Source organism: Microcaecilia unicolor, chromosome 5 (genome assembly GCF_901765095.1).
Source record: "Microcaecilia unicolor chromosome 5, aMicUni1.1, whole genome shotgun sequence".
NCBI lineage: Eukaryota > Metazoa > Chordata > Amphibia > Gymnophiona > Siphonopidae > Microcaecilia > Microcaecilia unicolor.
The window spans coordinates 85,304,187-85,326,407 of NC_044035.1; the positions used below are offsets into that span (position 1 = coordinate 85,304,187).

General features: G+C 45.6%; 1 protein-coding gene across 1 annotated transcript in view; it reads right to left on the reverse strand.

The window, feature by feature from the left end:
• The window catches only part of PTEN (phosphatase and tensin homolog), a 308,757-nt gene that overhangs the window by 229,924 nt on the left and 56,612 nt on the right, over window positions 1-22,221 (reverse strand). The window contains exon 2 of the mRNA XM_030203074.1: window positions 10,703-10,787. Within this exon, the coding sequence (XP_030058934.1) occupies window positions 10,703-10,787 (85 nt within the window). The remainder of the gene's footprint in view (window positions 1-10,702; window positions 10,788-22,221) is intronic.

The window sequence follows — 22,221 nt, forward strand, 5'->3', positions numbered from 1 at the left end:
ATCAAAACCGATCATATTATGATCACTGTTATCAAGCGGCCCTCGTATCGTTACCCCCTGCACTAGATCATGAGCACCACTAAGGACTAAGTCTAGTATTTTTCCTTCTCTTGTCGGCTCCTGAACTAGCTGTTCCATGAAGCTGTCCTTGATTTCATCAAGAAATCTTATGTCCCTTGCGTGTACAGATGTTACATTACCCCAGTCTATATGCGGGTAATTGAAATCCCCCATTATTATTGTGTTGCCCAGTTTGTTTGCGTCCCTGATTTCCTTTAACATTTCCGCATCCGTCTGTTCGTCCTGGCCAGGCGGACGGTAGTACACTCCTATCACTATCCTTTTCCCCTTTGCACATGGAATTTCAATCCACAGTGATTCCAAGGAGTGTTTTGCTTCCTGCAGAATTTTCAATCTATTTGATTCAAGGCTCTCGTTAATATACAATGCTACCCCTCCACCAATCCGATTCACCCTATCACTACGATATAATTTGTACCCCGGTATGACAGTGTCCCACTGGTTATCCTCCTTCCACCAGGTCTCAGAGATGCCTATTATATCTAATTTTTCATTTAGTGCAATATATTCTAACTCCCCCATCTTATTTCTTAGGCTCCTGGCATTCGCATACAGACATTTCAAACTATGTTTGTTGTTCCTAAGTACATCATGCTTAGTACTTGACAGTATTAATTGGCAATCTTTTGTCTGATTTTTATTGTTATTTAAAGATACCCGATCTACTACAATCTCTTTTGCAACCTCACTATCAGGGGAGAAACCCCCCAGACTGTGCACTTCTGCAGCCTGGGCCACAGCCCTAGACGCACTCTCAACCGGCGCTCGCAAGAGCGAGGGAGAAACATGCTGCGCATCCAAAATGGCGTCTGGCGCGAAACTCCGAGGAGCCGCGCGGGAAAAACTGCGCTTAACTTTGGCCACTTTCTTGCCGTTGCCCGAATCAAGGGCGACCATAGCATTAACGTCTCCCACCTCCAGGGCGGCCCAAGAAGAAGCCGTCCGAGCAGAGTGGCCAGCCAAAATGGGGGGGGGGGGGGGGGGGGGGGGCGAGCAGCGAGGGATGGGCGTTTATGGCGGGTAAAACCGCCGCACCGGAGGAAGAATCGGGACACTGACCGGACTCCAAACTGACGCCCAAAAAAGGCGATTCAGGCTTTGAAACCCCCGCATCCCCGCTAGACGCGCACACGCGGTCAGGGGAGCAATTCTTTGCGCCCTCGCCCTCCGACGCCATAGGCCACGTGGAGACCGATCAGGGAACCCCCTGCCCGCTACAAAAGGTAAAAATTACCTGCTTCTCGCTCCGAGCTGTAACGAACTGGTGTCCCAGTGAGCAGCTGCAATAAACGCTGAAATAAACGTTGAAATAAACGCCCTTAAAGGACTTCAAAAAAAATTTTTTTTTTTTTAACGGAGCCAGCGGGAGGGGGGAGAAAAGGAGGGACCTGGCACCACCAGGTTTGCACTTGCTCAAGAAGAGCCCTCAACCCCAGGTACTCAACAAAACCTAAGAATTAGGCTTGGAGACCTAGCCAGAGCTGCTGCTGTGTGTGACCACCACCTGCTGAGATAGAGAACATACTGAGGAGTTTCCGGCAGCACATGACCACATATAGGGAGGCAAAAGGATTGCTCTCTATCTCCACCTGCTGGTAGATGGACACAACCCACCAGTCTATGGACTGATCAGCATGATGAAATGGAAGTGACTTGCACAGTCAAGACTACGTGAACCTGCTGACTCCTTTGAAACTCCAACACTAAAGAAATTAACATGTCCACTCGCTGGACTGTGCAAAAAGCTCAGACCTGAACCATGTCTAGCAGAGATCCTATGAAAACCAACTGCTGAGAAGGAAGGAGGTGGGATTCATGTAACCAACCCTAGTAGCTCCAAACCAAATACTTCTCTTCTGATTCTTGAGTTCAATCCTTCGAGGTGCGGCCTAGTGGTTAAGGTGGTGGACTTTGGTCCTGGGGAACTGAGGAACTGAGTTCGATTCCCACTTCAGGCACAGGCAGCTCCTTGTGACTCTGGGCAAGTCACTTAACCCTCCATTGCCCCATGTAAGCCGCATTGAGCCTGCCATGAGTGGGAAAGCGCGGGGTACAAATGTAACAAAAAATATATATATATGTGAACCCCCAGTCTGTGTAGCGATGTTGTGACTGACATATCTGGTGAAAACTCTGGTGTGTACATGAGACCAAATGGCAATATGTGGTACTGGTAATGTTTTCCTAATTGCAATGCCAGAAGCCTAAGAAATAAGATGGAAGAGTTAGAATATATTGCACTAAATGAAAAATTAGATATAATAGGCATCTTTGAGACATGGTGGGAGGAGGATAACTAGTGAGACACTGTCATACCAGGATACAAATTACAGTGATAGGATGGATCGAACTGGTGAAAGAATAGCTTTGCACATTAAGGAGGGTTTTGAATCAAATAGATTAAAAATTTTGCAGGAAACAAAACACATCTTGGAATCCCTATGGATTGAAATTTCATGTGTAAAGGGGAAAAGGACAGTGATAGGAGTGTACTACTGTCCACCTGGCCAGGATGAACAGACTGATGTAGAAATGTTATCAGAAATTAGGGAGGCTAAAACTGGGCAACACAATAATAATGGGTGATTTCAATTACTCCGATACTGACTGGGTAAATGTAACATCAGGGCATGATAGGCAGGTCACATTCCTTGACGAAATCAAGGACTGCTTTATGGAGCAGCAGGTACAGGATTCAACAAGAGAAGGAACATTTCTTAGACCTAGTCCTCAGTGGAGTACATGATCTGGTGCAGGAAGTAATGGTGCTGGGGCTGCTTGATAACAATGATCATAATATGATCAGATTTGATATCGGCTTCGGAGTAAGTACACACAGAAAATCCAATAAGTTAATGTTTGACTTTCAAAAAGGAGACTGTGAAGGTCAAAAATTTACATCAGGCATGGATGCTGTTCAAAAATACCATCCTGGAAGCCCAGGCAAAATATATTCAGAGTATTGAAAACAGAGGACTCATTTGGTCATGGGAGGAGCCAGCATTCGTAGTGCACTGGTCCCCCTGACATGCCAGAACACCAACCGGGCACCCTAGGGGGTACTGCAGTGGACTAACTGATGCACTAACTGAACGGAAAAAGCCCTTCTCGTACCGATCCCTTAGCAATTCGGAAAGGAACGGGCATGCATGAAAGAAGTCGCATGCAAATGAGCTGCTCGCTTTTAGCTCATCTGCACACGATTTCCTTCCTAAGGAGGGGAAGCCAGTGCAGAGCAGCCAAGCGTTATGCGTGGCTGCTCTGCGCATGCCAAAAACGGCTTCATACATGCAGACAAGCTACGTGTATAATAGCTGTCTACAACCTTAAAAAAACACAAGTCCAGGTGAAAACGTCCAAGTGCTCGTAAGGGTATGGGTGAAGGACGTCCAAATGTTAGGCACCTTCGCTATGCCTCCGTCCCTGTGACGGGCAGTTGAGGATGTCCAAAATGTGGATGTTTCTGTGAGAAGGACGTCCATGCCTTTTCTATGCCTCCGACACCCCCTTTATTTATTTGGATTTTGGATCACAAGTAGCAGCAGTGGGATTTGAACCGGCCAGTACTCTACTCACTAGGCCACGCCACCACTCCCTTGAAATTTGGCTGCCCCTGTGGGGGGAGGGGGGCAGTTCAGGACGTCCAAAATGTTTGAAAGAAGGACGTCCACGCCTTTGCTATGCCTCCGCTGACACCCCCCCCCCCCCCCCCCCCCAGGGACCTGCATACTGTTGCGATGGACCCGAGTATGATATTTGAGGCTGGCAAAAAAATGTTTTTAAAGTTGTTTTTTTCATGGTTTGAGGGGGTTAGAAACCACTGGGGGACTAAGGGGAGGTCATCTGGTCAGTTCGAGCACCTTTTTGAGGCTTGGTCGTAAGAAAAAATGGACCAAGTAAAGTCGGCCAAGTGCTCATCAGGGACGCCCTTCTTTTTTCCATTATCACTCAAGGACGCCCATCTGTTAGGCAAGCCCCAGTCACGCCTTCGCTACGCCTCTGACACGCCCCCTGGAACGTTGGTCATCCCCACGACGGGGAACAGTTGGGGACGCCCAAAATCGGCTTTCGATTATGCCGATTTGGGCGACCCTGAGAGGACACCCATCTCCCGATTTGTGTCGACAGATGGGCGCCCTTAATAAGCCTGCAAGTCAACTCTAGGGTGATCCAGATAGCATCAGATAAATTCCCGTTGGCCCAAGACCACCGGGAAGCTAGGGTCCACTGGGCTAATCTCATAAGGAGAACAGCCATAGGAGTAACATGAACCGTGAAGGCCATATAGCCTAAGAGTCTCAACATTTGCCAAGCTGTGACCTGCTGGCTGCAGTGGCAATGGCAACAAGAAAGTCTGCCTATGCTGGAGAGAGGAAGGCTTGCGCTTAAACCTTATCTAGCAAGGCTTGTATGAACTCCAATTGCTGAAACAGTGACAGACAGGGCTTGGGGTGGTTGATGATGAACCCTAGTAGCTCCAACACCTGAACAGTTCCCTGCATGAACTCCTGAGCACCCTCCTATGACGTGCTCTTGACCAACCATTCATCCAGGTCGGGAAACATATGCACTCTCAGTCTGTGTAGCGACACTGAAACTACTACTAGACACTTAGTAAACACCCTGGGACCAGACACAAGGCAAAAAACGCAGAACGCAGTACTGGAAGTGGGAAGTATTGGGATATGGATGCAGACATCCTTTAAATCAAGAAAGCAAAGCCAGACTTTTTCTTGAATTGTGGGGAGAAGGGAGCCCAAGGAAACCATTCTAAACTTTTCTCTGATCAGGTATTTATTCTAGGGCCCTTAGGCCTAGAATCGGACGCATCCCTCGCATCTTCCCTTCTTTCCCTGGTGGAATGGATTTCATCGTATGGGCCTTGAGACAGGCACACTTCTTCTGCATGCACCTCTTTGTGCAGAGCTGATGCTCTTGGAGGGCAATTTAGTGGCTTCCTTAGCCAGCGGACAGAGAACAATCAATGAGACATCGTGTTAACAGGGTACAAATTGTATCACAATGATAGAGGATCAAATTGGAGGGGAGGTTGCGCTATGTTAAATAGGGAATTGAGGCAAATAAAATAAACATTCCATGACACAGACAGCAGCGTGGAATCATTATGGACAGAAATTCCATGTGTGAAGGGCACATGTATTCTTGCAGGGCCTGAACTACCATCTGCCAGGACAGAACAAACAGATGAAAAAATGTTTACAGAGATTAGGAAAGTTGGTAAATTTGGCAACGCTATAATAAAGGGTGATTTCAATTACTCAGATATTGACTGCATAAATGACACATCAGGGAGTGCCATGGAGATAACATTTCTAGATATAATAAATGACTACTTCTAGGAGCAGCTGGTCCAGAAACAGACAAGAGGGGGAGCTATCTTGTATCTGGTCCTTGACGGCATGCAGGGCATAGGGCGAGAGGTGGCATATTGGGTGCCTGGGAAACAGTTTGAGCTACTATCTGAGATGAACCCACAAAGGAAATCTGTAGCTGCATTTAATTTTAGAAAGGGCGACTTCAATAAAATGAGGAAAATGATTAAAAAGAAATTAAACGGATCGGCTGCTAAGGTTAGAATACTAAATCAGGCATGGACGTTATTCAAAAATACCATCTTGGAAGCCCAGTCAAGATGCATTCCACACATTTGCAAAAGTGGAAAGAGAAAACGTCAGCAGCATGGTTAAAAGGTAACGTAAAAGAGGCCATTACAGACAAAAGATTGTCCTTCAAAGAATGGAAAAAGGATCCAAATGAAGAAAATAAGAAGCAACATACGCAATGGCAAGTCAGATGCAAAGAATTAATAAAGAAGACTAAAAGAGAATATGAAAAGAAACTTGCCGCACAGCTCACAGTAACAACTTTCACAGGTACATCAGAAGCAGAAAGCCTGCAAGGAAAAACTGTGGGACTGTTAGATCACGAAAGAGCAAAAGGACAAGGCCATAGTGGAGAAACTGAATGAATTCTTTTCTTCTCTCTTTACGGAAGAAAATGTAAGAGATCTGCCTGTACCAGAAATGGTTTTCAAGGGTGATGATGCGGAAGAATTGAAAGTAATTGTGGTGAACTTGGAAGATATACTGAGCCAAACTGACAAATTAAAGAGTAGTAAATCACCTGTACTGGATAGCATACATCCAAGGGTACTCAAAGTACTCAAGAATGAAATTGATGATCTGCTGTTAGTAATGTAATCTGTCTTTAAAATAGACCATAGTACCCTGAAGATTGGAAGGTGGCCAATGTGACGCTGATTTTCAAAAAGGATTCTAGGGGTTATCCAGGAAATTATAGACCGGTAAACCAGACATCGGTGCCGGGCAAAATAGTGGAAACTATTATAAAGAATAACATTACAGAACACGTAGACAAATATGGTTTAATGGGACAGAGTCAGAATGGGTTCAGCTGAGAGAAGTCTTGCCTCACCAATTTGCTTCATTTCTATGAAGGCATGAATAAACATGTGGATAAAGATGAGCCGGTTGATGTAATGTATCAAGATTTTCAGAAAGCTTTTGATAAAGTTCCTCATGAGAGACTCGTGAAAAAATTAAAGAGTCATGGGATAGGAGGCAAGGTTCTGTTGTGAATTAGGAATTGGTGATTGGACAGAAAACACAGGGTAGGGTTAAATGGAAGAGGGTGAACACTGGAGAGCAGCAGGGATCTGTACTATGACCGGTGCTATTTAACGTATTTATAAATGATATGGAAATCAGAAAGACGAGTTGAGGTGATTAAATTTGTAGATGATACAAAAACTATTCAAAGTTGTTAAAACACGTGTGGACTGTGAAATATTACAGGAAGAAGATCTAGGTGTCAATGTAGATGATAATTCACCGAAATGTTTTGCTCAGTGCGCGGTGGCAAACAAAAAAAAGCAAACAGGATGCTAGGAATTATTAGGAAAGGGATGGCGAATAAGACAGAAAATACTATAATGCCTTTGTATCGCTACACGGTGCGTCCGCACCTTGAATATTGCGTTCAGTTCTGGTTACCATATCTCAAAAAAGATATAGTAGAATTAGAAACGGTTCAAAGAAAAGCCACCAAACTGATAAAGGGGATGGCACTCCTCTCGTGTAAGAAAAGGCTAAAGAGGTTTGGGCTCTTCAGCCTGGAAAAGAGATGGTTGAGGGGAGATATGATTGAGTTCTACAAAATCCTGAGTGGTGTAGAACAAGAAGCAGTAAATCAAATTTTTACTCATTCCAAAAGTACAAAGACTAGAGGACACTCGAGGAAGTTACGTGGAAATACTTTTAAAACAAATAGGAGGAAATATTTTTTCACTCAATGAATAGTTAAGCTCTGGAACTCTTTGCTGGAAGATGTGGTAACAGCAGTTAGTGTGTCTGGGTTTAAAAAAGGTTTGGACAAATTCCTGGAGGAAAAGTCCATAGTCTGCTACTGAGACAGACATGGGAACCAATTGCTTGCTCTGGGATTTGTAGTATGGAGTACTGCCATAATTTGGGTTTCCGCCAGGTACTTGTGACCTGGTTTGTCCACTGTTTGAAAAACAGGATACTGGGCTAGATGGACCATTGGTCTGACCCAGTATGGCTAGTCTTATGTCTTTGTCTTATGTTTAACCGAGACGAACTATTTGAAGAACCCACCAGTCGGAGATTACAAGGGGCCATCTTTCTTGGAAAAGACTTGACTTCCCCCTGTCTGGATCGGTCAATTTGATGGTGGCTATGCTCTCCTGGAGCCAGTCAAAAGCTCGTCCCTTGCTTTGACTGGAGAGCCGGTTCGGCCTTTTCTGCACGATGTTGACGAGAACGAGTGCGGTGAGGCTGAGCTACCTAAGTGGGGTGAGAGGGACTGTACCTACAATTTTGAGAGAAGTAAACACCAACTTGCCAGATCTCCTGGAAGAAGGCATAGGTGTCCACTGGTATCAGTGTGTTTCCTGATAATATCAGTGACCTCTTTCACCTTCTTCCCAAAAAGGTTGTTGTCAGGATTGCAGGAGGTCAAAATTATTGCTGGGCATACTTATATTAATATGAAACCAGCTTGACATAATATTAAACCAGCTTCTGACCTCTGAGAACTTCCCCCTCCCCTTCAGGAATCAGAGGATGGCAAAATGGAACAAATGGTGTTGAGCTGCATGCTAGCCCTATGTTTAATTACTCCTGATTAACATACCTTTGCTCCATCTGGGAGCAGAGCTCTCTTTGAGAACAAAAGAGGCCAGACATAGAGGCTCCATAGCTTGGGACTTTAAAAAGGACAACCTGCGAAATTGGTCACCTCTCCGGACTTCAGAGAAGTTTGGCTGGGAAGGAAGATAAGTTATTTGATCTCTTTGTTCTGGAGGTTTAAAAGCAGAGCACATGCTCAAGGCACTGCTCTCTGTCCAGGGCACTTCTCTGTGTCCAGGGCACTAAGTCTCTCTCTTTCGTTCCCTCTGCCCACCACCATCTTGAGCCCCAGAGCACTGGGGGCTGGCAGCTTCTCTCTCTTCCTTTCTCTCTGCACAGATATATATCCCTTGCAGCACAACCCCAAGGCTTCTCTCTTCCTCTGAACAAACACCCTATCCTTTCTTTCTCTCTCTAAACACACACCCAGAGACAGCCTGTACCATTTACCTGTACTAAGTTCTGTGAGCATATATATATACGTACATACAATATACTTTCTTTATATATATCTCCAAACCCGTGTGGACTGTGTATTCTTTGAGAACCCACTGCCTTTGTGAACTGGACCCTGGGACCAACCCTAGACGATTGCCGACAGTTGTCTCCAAGGCAAGTAGCATTCGCCAACCTCTGGTGGACCACCGGGTTCAAGTCAACCACAAAGCCGTGAAAGTCTTCATATTGCTATACTCTGAGAAGAGATCCTTGATGCTATGTCAAAAGCACCAAAGTTCCCATGGCCAGATATAGGCCTCTGCTTTTTGGCCAACTGGCAAAACGGATTGGCCTGCTCTAGAGGGAATGTGTCTGCCAAGTTGGACAGACTGTGCACCAAGAACCACAACTAAAGGTTCATGTAGAGCTGGTATGATTGCATATGGGAAATGTGCATCGAGGCCTGGTACATCTTACACCCAAGTAAACCCAGTGCTCGGGCCTCTCTGCCTGAGGGAGCCAAGACAAAATCCCTGGAACTCCTGGCTCGCTTGAACACGTACTCAACCACTAAGGAATGATGAGGCAACTGTGGTCTATCAAATCCAGGTGCACTTTTGAATCAGATACATGGTGTCCATTTTCTTGGGATAGAGGGGACTCCCAATTATTTACCCGAATGTCCCATAGGATCCTGTAAAAAGGAACAGACATAGCCTCTCTAGGTGGAGAGTCGTAGTCCAGAACCTTGAATATCCCAGCCCTGGGCTTGTCCTCCATTTCCAACTTATTAGGCAGGGCAGCCGCCATCTCCTTAACAAAAGCAGGGAAGAAGTGACTCTCAGGTGGAGATTTACATCTCTCCTCAAAAGGGTAAGGGGTCTAATGGAATTCCAGAGACTGCCTCCTCTGAAAAGTACTGTGGATCATCAGACTCCTATGAACATTCCAAACTGGAGTCAGCAAAATACTCAGCATGGGAGTGCCGAGTCCATGCCTGCTTCAGACGTGAGGAACCATATCCACGCCTGGTATGGAACCGAGATGGTTCGCCTCTAGACTCTGGCAAAGCTTCCTCCACAGAGGTTGAGGGCGTACCTGCACAGGCAGGTGTTGATGCCGATGCCCCATGTGGCAATGGTGTTGGTGACCGCACCACAGGCTGAGAGGTCTGCAGGCAGGCAGAGGGAAAGTCACGGCTGGCACAAGTGCCCTCAATGCCGATGGACTCTGTATCTGAAGAAGCCCCACCAAGTTCTCTTGCAGTATGGCCCGGAGCCATTCATTGAGGGCCAACATCAGTAAAGGCTGGAGAGCCTGTTCAGAGATGGCCTACAGAGCTGTCTGTGCCATTGCGGAAAAATACCAGGAGACTGACGTGAAGGAACCTCTTCATTAGACAAAAAAAATATATATATGAGGAAATATGTCTTCACTCGACGTAATTAAGCTCTGGAATTTTTTTTGCCAGAGAATGTGGTAAAAGTGGTTAACATAGTATATATAGTTTTTTGGACAACTTCCTAAAAGTAAAGTCCACAAACCATAAGGCGGGCTTGGGGAAATCTACAGTTTATTCCTGGGAGAAGCAGCAATAAGAAAACTCGGATCACCAGGTACTTGTTATCTGGATTAGCCTCTGTTGGAAACAAGAGAGTGGGCTTGATGGACTTGGTACAGTATAGCAATACTTATGTACTGCTCTGGTGTGCACTCCACCCAGTGACATCACTCATGCAAGAACTGCATATTCTTCTTGCTTTTGGAGTTATTTTTTTTTTCTATTTATGGACTACCTTTCCAATTTTAGCACAAAGCAGGTTCACATTTTAGAGATGCTCGTTTCAGCCTCAAACAGTTTTATATACTCATACTTTAGGTATCTAATTATGACATGCAAAATAGAACAAGATTTGAATCCCACTTGAATTTGACGAATTAGCTAAAATTTATATTATATGCAACATGCAATACTTACAAAATTGTCTTACCTTACTACATCATCAATGTTGTTTCTGTATACACCTTCAAGTCTGTCTGCTGGAAAGCCCATGGCAATTATATTTGGATAAATATCTGAATACTAGTGTTAAAGAAACATATGGACAAGCTGAAACAAAGTAATTCCTAAATACACTCGTCAAAATTTCATTTTGATTCAACAACAGCATAATACTTGTTCCATACACAAATAGAGGATTTCCTTGCCAGAAAATTAGCATTTGTTTATGCCAATCTCAAGGCAAACACCTGTAAACTTTGCCTGAGAAATTATAAACATAACCCTTAAAGGTATATTCTACTCTCTCCGTCAATGTTCCTACAGTTTGCACATATGAAAAACTGTACACATTTCATAAATTTAATTGTTTATATTACACTTTAATAGTTAAGATCAGTATGAGTAACAGGCCTATATAAACCAGCACATAAATTCCAAAATATTTTACTTATTCTATCTGCTAAAATCAGTATTCAAAAAAGACTAAGCTCAAATTTGTGCACGAAAAGTCCTAAATGTGTCACTTGTTTTGAAGCCAAACTTTAGATGTCTAGGGCCTCTTTTACGAAAACGCGCTAGCGATTCCCGCACAGCAAATGTGACGCAGCCCATTCAAAATGAAAACGCTGCAGCAGTTTTCTGCACTGGAAATCGCTAGCACAGTTTAGTAAAAGAGGTCCCTAATTTTTCAGCTCAAAATTCATTTTAAGAGCTTAAAATTTATGTTTATGAATTTACGTTTCCCATATCATTTGCTATATTTATTATTAGGCTAATTTATAAGCCTAGTACTGAAAGTTATTGGTAAGCTCCCGACCTAAATCCACCAAATTGCCAACCACCTTTTAAGCTTCCAATTCCTCTTAAGGATATGAATCTCACTCCTTTAAAACCAGTTTAGCCTAATGGGTTGTGACCCCCTACCACTAGATGGAGGTAGAGATGCTGAACTGGTATATGGGCTGGTATAGCCTGGAACCTTCAGTATGTCACTGCAAAACCAGAACAGGGACAACCTTACCACACACCAACTCAACCTCATAGGAAACACTGCAGCATATATATGCAAACCACAATACTGAATTAGGGAGAGAGCAGGGAAAGCCTGAAAGATATTCAATGCCACCATCTTTCAGGGAGGGCCCTGGACTGGTCTAGCAGGACTCAAAGGAAGAAGATTAAGAGGTCTGAATAAATTTCACCCTCCTTCTCCTACTACATCAGTGCAGACCAATGGGATAAACAAAGCAATACTGGGAAGGCGCTTAGCTTGGCAGAGTTTAAAAAGGGGTTGGATGGTTTCCTAAAGGACAAGTCCATAGACCGCTACTAAATGGACTTGGGAAAAATCCACAATTTCGGGAATAACTTGTACAAAATGTTTGTACGTTTGGGTAGCTTGCCAGGTGCCCTTGACCTGGATTGGCCGCTGTCAGAGACAGGATGCTGGGCTCAATGGACCTTTGGTCTTTTCCCAGTATAGCATTACTTATGTACTTATGAAAGGGAAGAAAATACCTACTCTAACACAGCTCTGCCAAAGGCAGCATTGTATCTGGCTAGCACATCAATCTTGTGTTTCACAAAGAAACAACGCATCACTGTCTTGCAAATATCTTCTGGAGTGATTGCCTGGACCTGAGCTTAAGAGGAATGTGCTCACAGGTCAGCTGGAACAATGTTCCAATGAACGATAAAAGCTGCCTCAATAGCAACCTTAATGTACTTACACTATGGAAAATTTAGAACCCGCCTGCCCTTTGTGCAGGCCCTGAAACACGAAAGGAGTTGGTATCCTGCAGATAACATAGCAGGACTCTGCAGACATCCAACTTAAGGAGTTTCAGCAAAGACTTGGTCCCCCATTCTGAAAAGGCTGGGGAAGAGACCACTTTCGGCAAGAACGATACCACAGAGAAGACAAAACACTGGCCAAAAAGGACAAGAAAGGGTTCCTACAGCCAGGATCTGAAACTCAGAAGCAAGTCTGGCTCAGCAAATGGCTATTGGAAAGACTGCATTTTAGGGCGAGATCTTTCAGAAAGGCTCTTTTCAAAGGCTCAAACAGCAGACTCGACAAATCAACGAGGACTAGGTTAATATCTCACAGAAATCACATAATGCACTGAGCACAAAATGTCATGCTTCCATTGTGATTCTGAATTTGCTGGACAATCACACTTCATCTTTCTTTAAAATGCTACGTCTGCTGCCGTGGATGATTGGTTATGTGGATGCTAGTAACAGGTGGACAAATCTAACAAAACTGTCACCTGAAACGTCAAGAAAATTCCAGTGTAAAAATGAGAAAGGCAAGTCTGGAGATAGCAAGCTGGTGGATGATGTATCAAGAGTCATCTAACCCCAAAGCTTATATAAAATCAACTCACCTTGGCAGTAGTTCAAGCTTTGGACAGTAAATCTGAGTAATTATCAGGTCAGCTTCATACAGTTTACCAGACATTTGTAGAATATGCACTGAAGATGAGGAAGGGCACCGTATGACTGAAATCAGAAGACAACTGTGTGAGCATGCAACAGCTGAAGGCCCTTTAAACAAAACCAGACCAGTAAGAGCTAAAAACTAATAACATGGTAAAAATCAGGCCCATTGCAGCAATATAAGATTGACTGTGCTGCCAGAATAATTCAATAACTTGCAGGCTTTTCTGGAGCAATGACTGCCTTTAGAGCTGAAACTGGGCTCCCACTGAGGGCTGGATGCACATTGAGCGCCAACCACTAGGGGCCTAAGAAGAAGGGAGAAGCATAGCTCTGGGTGGTTATAGTGAAGGTCCTCAATTACGCCCATTAGGCCACAACCCTATGTGCCTATCATACTGGGGGAGAGCTCAGTTACCAACAGAGAACTGGTCCACTCAACAAGACTACTTAGCACTAGTGACAGTGCTGCAAAGAAGCTACTCTTGGATATGCACAAAATTGAGGAAGAAAAGTGTACCCAGCTCAGTTAAGGGTATGGTGTAATGGAGTAGTACATATTCTCGATGCACCGGCTTGACTGAGAGCTTGCTTTACCAAATACTATGACTGCAGGTGGCAGTGTGCAACCATGAGGACTTACAGGACAATTCCTTCAAAGTAATGCAGATGATTTAATGGTGGTGCAAGCAAACAAAAAGAATGCATTATATGTTGTATCCTCTTCTCACTCTACCTGGTTCAGTGGTGGAGAGTTAGCACCTTGACTATGATGCATATTTTTCACTGATTGGTGGCGCGTTCTTCCCCAGATTCAGCTCCAGTACGTCGTCAGTAGATCATATCTATTTAGACAGATCGCTTGATTTTTGCCTAAGCTTTGATTTTGGTTCTTATAAAGCATGAAAATAGAGGTTCAGGGCAAGCCAAGACTAGAGATTTTGATTACCAAGACACTTATATAAATTATGCTTTCCCAGACGTGCTAAAACAAACAGTTATTGCATTTGAATTTACCATGAACCTTACTAGAAGATTCAATACTTGAGGCATACTGAATTATGTTTATTATATAAACAGGTTTTGCTTTGCTGCCTGATCATGATTTATCAATTTGGGGTTATAAAGATGAATGAGGGGGGTTCTTATTTGGAAGGGCTGGAGGTACAGAGGTTCTGTAGGTTGCTTTGATATATTAGACTTGGCCCAGTCTGCCTGAATACAAGATAATGCTTAAACTAAGTATATATGAATGAAAACAAGAAGGGGTAGCTGGTGGGACAGCGGGGTTTGAGGTTGTGGGGAAGTGAGCATTGGAAACATGATCCCACTGTGGAATGAATGGTAGGAATAGCAAATTTAAAACAAATCGGAGAAAATATTTCTTCACTCAACATGTAATTAAACTTTGGAATTCATTGCCAGAAAATGTGGTAAAAACAATTAGCTTAGCAGGGTTTAAAAAAAGGTTTGGATACCTTCCTAAAAGAAAAGTTCATAAGTGAAGAGTTATGCTAGCCCTTGCTCTCAGTAAAATACAGGCCAATAGCTCATAATAAGAGCTAGGCTTCTTAAAATCAAAATCATCTCTGATACAAAAGAGAGCTAGCTTGTAAAACTCAGAGATCACCTTTGACACAGTTACATTTCACTGTAGCAAGTGCTGAGCTGGCAATGGAGGGGGGCTTTGCTCTCTGAGACTGGCACCTTCAAGACGTCATGAGCAAGATTGCCATAGTTATGTAGAGATAGTACTGGGTCAGCTGCACCCCAGGTGAGAACATCCAAAGGAGGGGGCTAGGGAAAGTTTGGGGAACATGCAAAGTCATCTAATAAGATGCGCTCTGAGCATATCTTGTTTATATTTAGAGCTTGATAGTATGTGAAGTCATTTTGATCAACTGATAAGGTCCAAGAACCCTGGTGACAAAGCTAGGGTCCATTGAAATGAATAGGGTGAAAATAGTATAAAAATGGGAGTCAGAAGGGTATTAGAACAGAAGGAAGACTACAAGAAAAGGAGGGTGACAGACGTGTCATGTAATGCTGCTCCATCATATGACTGTCTGATTTGCCTGTATTGCTATTGGTAAGATTGAAATAAACTATCTTCTTAAATCCCAGTGAGTCCTTCTGATTATGGAGTTCGTTAATTCCTGGACTGTATAAGAGCAGTCTGGGGGAGGATGAGATCAGAATAGGTGGTGGGAACACGCAAATTATATACATAAGCCATTGGGGAAAATCCACTGCTTATTTTTAGGATAAGTAGCATAAAATCTATAAGTGTTGCCATACTGGGACAGACTGAAAGGTCATAAAGCCCAGTATCCTGATTCCAACAGTAGCCAATCCATGTTACAAGTACCTGACAAGATCAATGCCACATCCACACAGCCTCCTGACACAGAGGGCGAGATCTGGTGACCCCTTGCTTATTCGTATAACACATTGCAATCTGGTTGTCTGTTTGGATGAAAACAATTTTGTGAGATAGCCGATCTCTGAAAGCCTTTAGAGCATTCCAGATTGCCCGGAGCTCCAGGAGATTGATCTGTAGCTTCATTTCCTCAGAGGACCAGAGCTCCCCATCCTAAGAGAGATGCATCCGTCCTCAGCACTTTTTGTGGCTGAGGAATATGGAATGGAAGTCCCAGAGTCAAAATGGATCGAATGGTCCACCGCTGAAAGGAGGCGTACAAGCTCCAGGAACCCTCAGATAAGTTGAAGTTATTGCTGATTGGTAACCAAGCTAAAAATCCTTGTGCATTCAAAAACATACATAACCTTCCACTGTTGTACCGAGGCCCAAAAAAAAATGCCTGGATGAATTGCAAGGTTTTCCTTGACTGGTATGATGACACTTCATACCAGAGGTGAAAAGATTTCAGCTTCGTACAGAGAAAGATGGAAATATTTTATTGTTGGACAATGCGTGCCTTCACATCCTACAGCAGAAAGCCTAGAGCGAGAGGAAGGTAGATTCAAATCATAGTAACATAGTAGATGACGGCAGAAAAAGACCTGCACGGTCCATCTAGTCTGCCCAACAAGATAAACTCATATGTGCTACTTCTTGTGTATACCTTACCTTGATTTGTATCTGCTATTTTCAGGACACAGACCGTAGAAGTCTTGCCCAGAACTAGCACCACCACCCAAACACCAGCCCCGCCTCCCAATCTCGGCTAAGCTTCTGACCAGATGTGACATCAGAAATGCAGCCAATGGATTTTTTGAAACAACTTTACAGGAAACAACTACTACAAAAACATATTTTGACTGACAGAGAAAATGAATGTGGCATGATCTAATTCATACGAGAACTGAACATAAATGATTATGACCACATGGATGCCGATGCTTGTAATCAGGTTAAAAACCAAACCCTGAAAAATAAATAAATAAAATCATGGAATCAGTACAAGACAAGGAACAGAAAGTGATGATAATCACCAGGATTGTGCTGACGTGGGAGAAACAAATACAGAAGCCTTTGAATGTTTAAATACAGCAATGGCTTGGCTGGAAAAGCAGGAATAAAGCAGTGCGATCCAGCTCCTTTGTCTGAAAAGACTATATGATCTTGCAGCACAAAAGCGAAAACCAGCCCTAAAGCAATTAAGAATTACTTCGTTTTTTACATGGAAATACAGTACTTTTAATCTTGGACTAAGCAATGCTTTTCTCAACATTTACATTATCAAAAACAAAATTACAGAGCACATCCAAAGACATGGATTACTGAGACCAAATCAGCATGGATTTTGTGTGGGGAAATCTTTACTGATCAATTTACTTCAATTATCGTTTATCGTTTATTAATTTACTAGATGTCACTTATTACAAAAGTTTACAATATAAAACAACATAAAATGACACTAAAAGCAGTAGATAAACATACTCTGAAATCCATTTCTGATAGGAAAGCACTACAAATAGAATGTTGGGTATTATTAGGAAAAGTATGGAAAACAGGTGTGAGGATGTTATAATGCCGTTGTATCGATCCAGGGTGCGACCGCACCTTGAGTATTGTGTTCAATTCTGGTCGCCGCATCTCAAGAAAGATATAGTAGAATTGGAAAACGTGCAGCGAGGGGCGACTAAAATGATAAAGCGGATGGGACGGCTTCCCTATGAGGAAAGACTAAGGAGGCTAGGGCTTTTCAGCTTGGAGAAGAGACAGCTGAGGGGAGACACGAGGGAAAATTAGGTTCTTACCTTGGTAATTTTATTTCCTTTAGTCATAGCAGATGTGGGTTGTGTCCATCAACCAGCAAGGGGAGATAGAGAGCACTGAAAAACCATAGTGCCTCATGGCCAGCCAGCTCCATCTGCCTCTTCAGTATTTGAAGCTTCCAAAGCAGTGTTACACCGCAAATCATAATAGCATGAACTTTCCTCACAGCGGATGAACGCCCCAAAACTGGAACTATAACTCAAAGGAGGAATGAACTCATCCTCCTGGAGGGAATGAACTCATCCTCCTGTAACTGAACAGAAATCCTGGAGACTGTTTTCCAATTTCTCCCAATGAGGGAACATATCTACAGGAAAAACTGAACCCAAAACAGAACTCAAAACAGCATTAATCAAACAATCAATCAATCAATCAATCAATCAGGGAGGGCTCATGGATTCATCTGCTATGACTAAAGGAAAGAAAATTACCAAGGTAAGAACCTAATTTTCCCTTCCTTGTCATCAAGCAGATGAATCCATTATGAGTGGGATGTATCAAAGCAATCCCTAGATAGGGTGGGAACAAGCCACACCATGCGCCAGCACTTGTGCTCCAAAATGCGCGTCTCACCTGGCAGCCACATCCAGCCTGTAATGTCGGGCAAAAGAGAGCTTCGAAGCCCAAGTAGCTGCACTACATATCTCTTGAAGAGAGAGTGCTCCAGTTTCAGCCCAAGAAGAGGAAATCGCTCTTGTGGAATGTGCCTTAAAGGCTTCAGCCGGAGCCCGGCCAGATATACTGAAAAGATAGCTTCTTTGAGCCAACGGGCTATAGTGGCCTTAGACGCTGGAGACCCTCTGCGCGGACTTGACAAAAGAACAAAAAGATGGTCAGAGGTCCTGAAGGCATTTGACATATGCAGATATTGCAACAGAGCCCTTCACACATCCAGAAGGTGCAACTGCCCATGGGCTTCTGGAAACTGCTCTTTAGAAAAGGAGGGCAGGAAAATGGGCTGGTTTAGGTGATACGCTGAAACCACCTTAGGCATGAAAGAAGGCACCGTACCTACCATTACTCTGGACTCTGAGAATTGCAGAAATGGGTCTCGACAGGACAGCGCCTGGAGCTCAGATACCTGTCTCGCCGATGTCACGGACACCAAAAAGACCGTCTTTAAGGTCACATCCTTCTCCGAAGCTTGCCTAAGCGGCTCGAAGGGCGAACACTGAAGGGCCTTTAAAACTAACCCCAGGTTCCAGGCCGGACACGGGGCCCGCACGGAAGAACAGAGCCAAAGCACCCCTCTAAGAAACCCTGTCACATCCGGGCAAGCAACCAGAGAGAGGCCAGCAACCTTCCCTCAAAAACATGCTAAGACTGCCACTTGAACACGCAGGGAATTATAGGCCAAGCCTTTTTGTAAACCATCCTGCAAAAAGTCAAGTATCGGCGAGACAGAAGCCCACATGGGTGTGATCGCTTTAGAAGCACACCAAGCCTCAAACTGGCGCCAAATCCTGGCATAAGCCAAGGAAGTGGAACGCTTGCGGGCCTGTAGGAGAGTGGAAATGACTTTACTGGAATATCCCTTGTCTCTCAATTGCGCTCTCTCAATAGCCATGCTGTAAGACCAAAGCGGCAGGCGTCCTCCATGGTCACCGGGCCCTGTGACAACAGGTTTGGTACCAGAGGTAACAGCAGGGGATCCTCTATCAGCATCCGCCGGAGGTCCGCATACCACGGCCTCCTGGGCCAATCCGGGACAATGAGAACCACCTCTCCTTGGTGGAGCCGAATCCGCAGGAGTACTCGCCATATCAAGGGCCACGGAGGGAACACATACAGGAGGCCCTGAGGCCAGGGTTGAGCCAAAGCATCCAACCCTGCCGAGCGAGGATCTCTCTGTCTGCTGTAGAAGCACGGGACTTTGGCATTTGCGCTTGACACCTTAAGATCCATTACGGGCTTTCCCCATTTGGCACATATCTGCAGGAATACTTCGTCTGCAAGTTCCCACTCCGCTGGGTCAATTTGATTCCTGCTCAGATAATCGGCTTGCATGTTGCTCTGACCTGCAATATGAGCTGCTGACAGAAACTGCAGATGAAGCTCAGCCCAGTGGCAAATCTGTGCGGCCTGCGCTGCTAGTGCAATGCACTGAGTGCCTCCTTGGCGATTTATGTAGGCCACTGCTGTCATGTTGTCCGATAGAACTCTGACAGCCAATCCTTCCAGGGTCAATTGAAAGGCCAGAAGCGCCTAGAAAATCGCTTTCAACTCCAAGCGATTGATGGACCACTCCTCCGACTCCTGGAGTGTCCAAAGACCCTGGGCATGCCTTCCCCGGCAATGTGTACCCCAGCCCTTCAGGCTGGCATCTGTTACCACCAGGCACCAATTGGGGGGGGGGGGGGGCCCTAGCGGCATTCCTCGCCGCAGCATGCTGTCTGAGAGCCACCACTCCATACTGAGTCGGGCCACAGGGAGCCACGTGAGTCTGCACTGATAATCCTGAGATATAGGAGATCACCGTTGAAGCAGGGAACACTGCAGAGGTCTCAGGTGCGCTCTCGCCCAAGGCACCACTTCCAAAGTGGCCGTCATCAACCCCAACAGCTGGACTATGTCCCAAGCTCGCGGGCGAGGCATCCTCAGGAGCAGACGGACCTAGTTCTGAAGCTTGCTCCGCCTTTGCTCGGGTAGGAAGACCATCCCCGAGGCTGAGTCGAACCGGACCCCCAAATATTCTGGAGCTTGAGAGGGGGTCAGGTGACTTTTGGCTATACTGACGACCCAGCCCAGAGATTGCAGTCCTGAGACCACTCTGGCTGTAACCTGATGACTCTTCTGCAGAGTCTGCTCTGATGAGCCAGTCGTCTAGGTACAGGTGAACCCGGATACCCTCTCGCCTGAGAAAAGCAGCTACCACCACCATTACCTTGGAAAAGGTTCGGGGAGCTGTGGCGAGGTCAAAAGGTAAGGCCCGAAACTGGAAATGTTTTCCCATCACCGCAAAACGCAGAAACCTCTGGTGCGGGAGCCAAATTGGTATATGCAAGTAAGCTTCTTTCTGGTCCAGAGATGTGAGAAACTCTCCTGGCTGTACCGCCGCTATGACGGAGCGCAGGGTTTCCATGTGAAAATGCCGCACGATCAGAGACTTGTTGACTTATTTTAAGTCTAGGATGGGCCGAAAAGACCCTCCTTTTCGCGGCACCACAAAGTAAATGGAGTAACGGCCAGAGCCACTTTCGGTGGGAGGCACGGGGGAAACCGCCCCTATGGGAATCAAGCCTTGCAAGGTCTCCTCTACCGCCGCCCGGTTGGCGGCAGAACCGCATCGGGACTCCACAAACACGTCTCTCATCGGGGCATTGAATTCTATTCTGTAGCCTTCTCTGATCAGGTCCAAGACCCACTGATCTGAGGAAATCTTGGCCCACTCCTCGAGAAAGAGGTAAAGTCGTCCTCCTATCACAGGAATCGAGGAGGGGGCTGGCGCACCATCATTGAGAGGGTCGCCCTTGAACTCCAGGTCTTGAGCCTGCTGCTGCGGAACGTTTGTCCGAGCGAAAGGAGTTCCTCTGCTGAAAATGGTCACGCGAAGTGAACCCAGCAGAACGCCCCAGGCAGTACCTTCTAGCTTCATGGAAGTGAGGTCTGTAAGAGAGGGAACCGCCTTGACCCTTGGAAAAAGGCCGCGGCCTATCCTCAGGTAAGCGCTGGGGTTTGGCATCCCCCAGGCCTTTTACAATTTTCTCCAACTCTTCACCAAACAGGAGAAGGCCTTGAAAGGGCAACTTCACCAACCTTTGCTTAGAGGCCATGTCAGCTGCCCAATGCCGTAGCCAGAGAAGACGGTGATCCACCACCGCTACAGTCATCTGTTTAGCCAAAGCTCTGACCAGATCATAAAGTGCGTCAGCCAAAAAAGACAAGGCCGACTCCATCCGCGGTACCACCTCCATAAGGGGCTCTGCTCAATCTCCAGGCTGTTCCACTGCCTGTTGTAACCAAGCGAGGAAGGCTTGGGCAGCGTAGCAACTGCATGCAGATGCCCGTAAGGATAGGCCTGAAATTTCAAATAGCTGCCTCCAGGCGACGGTCCTGCATGTCCTTCAGGGCAACTCATCCTTCCACTGGAAGGGTAGTTTTCTTTGTCACAGCCGTAACTAAGGCATCCACTTTAGGCACAGCTAGGCACACCAAATGCTCCTCACTTAGAGGGTATAATTGCCCCACAGCCCTGGCGACTTTCAAAGGCCCCTCGGGGTCAGCCCATTGAGCCTTGATAAGCTCTTGGATGGAGTCATGCAAAGGAAAGGTTCGAGCAGGCTTCTTAGTACTTGCCATCCTCGGATTACCGGAGGAGGTCTCAGTACTCCCAGGGTCTTCTATAGAGAGGACCTGCAAGGCATCAGTAATAAGCGCTGGCAGCTCACCGCGGTGGAAAATCCTCACTGCAGAAAGATCATCTGGATCCGGTGTCAATCCTGCACCTTCTTCTGGCTCGCCAGACCACGAAGGCCTGCCAGACCCCTCAGAGTCCTCACATCCCGACCACGGGGGGGAAAAGGGGGTGCGCCACTCTCTGAAGGGGAATCCACCCTTCTGTGCTTGTCTTGCGGCCATCTGTCAGGGGAAAATGCGCCTGACGGTAATCCAAGGCCAGACTCCACTGGAGGGAGATACAGAAAGCAGGGCCGCGGAGACCCCTGCGGAAGAGCTCTTTTTAACATGTATGCATTATGCAGCAATAAAACAAATTCAGGGGAAAATGGCTCACTCTGGCCTCCCGGTTCCATTCCGGGGGAAACAGCTCTTTTATTAGCCTCTACACGAGGCGCCCCTCCAGGCTCAAACCCCTCCACCTCAGC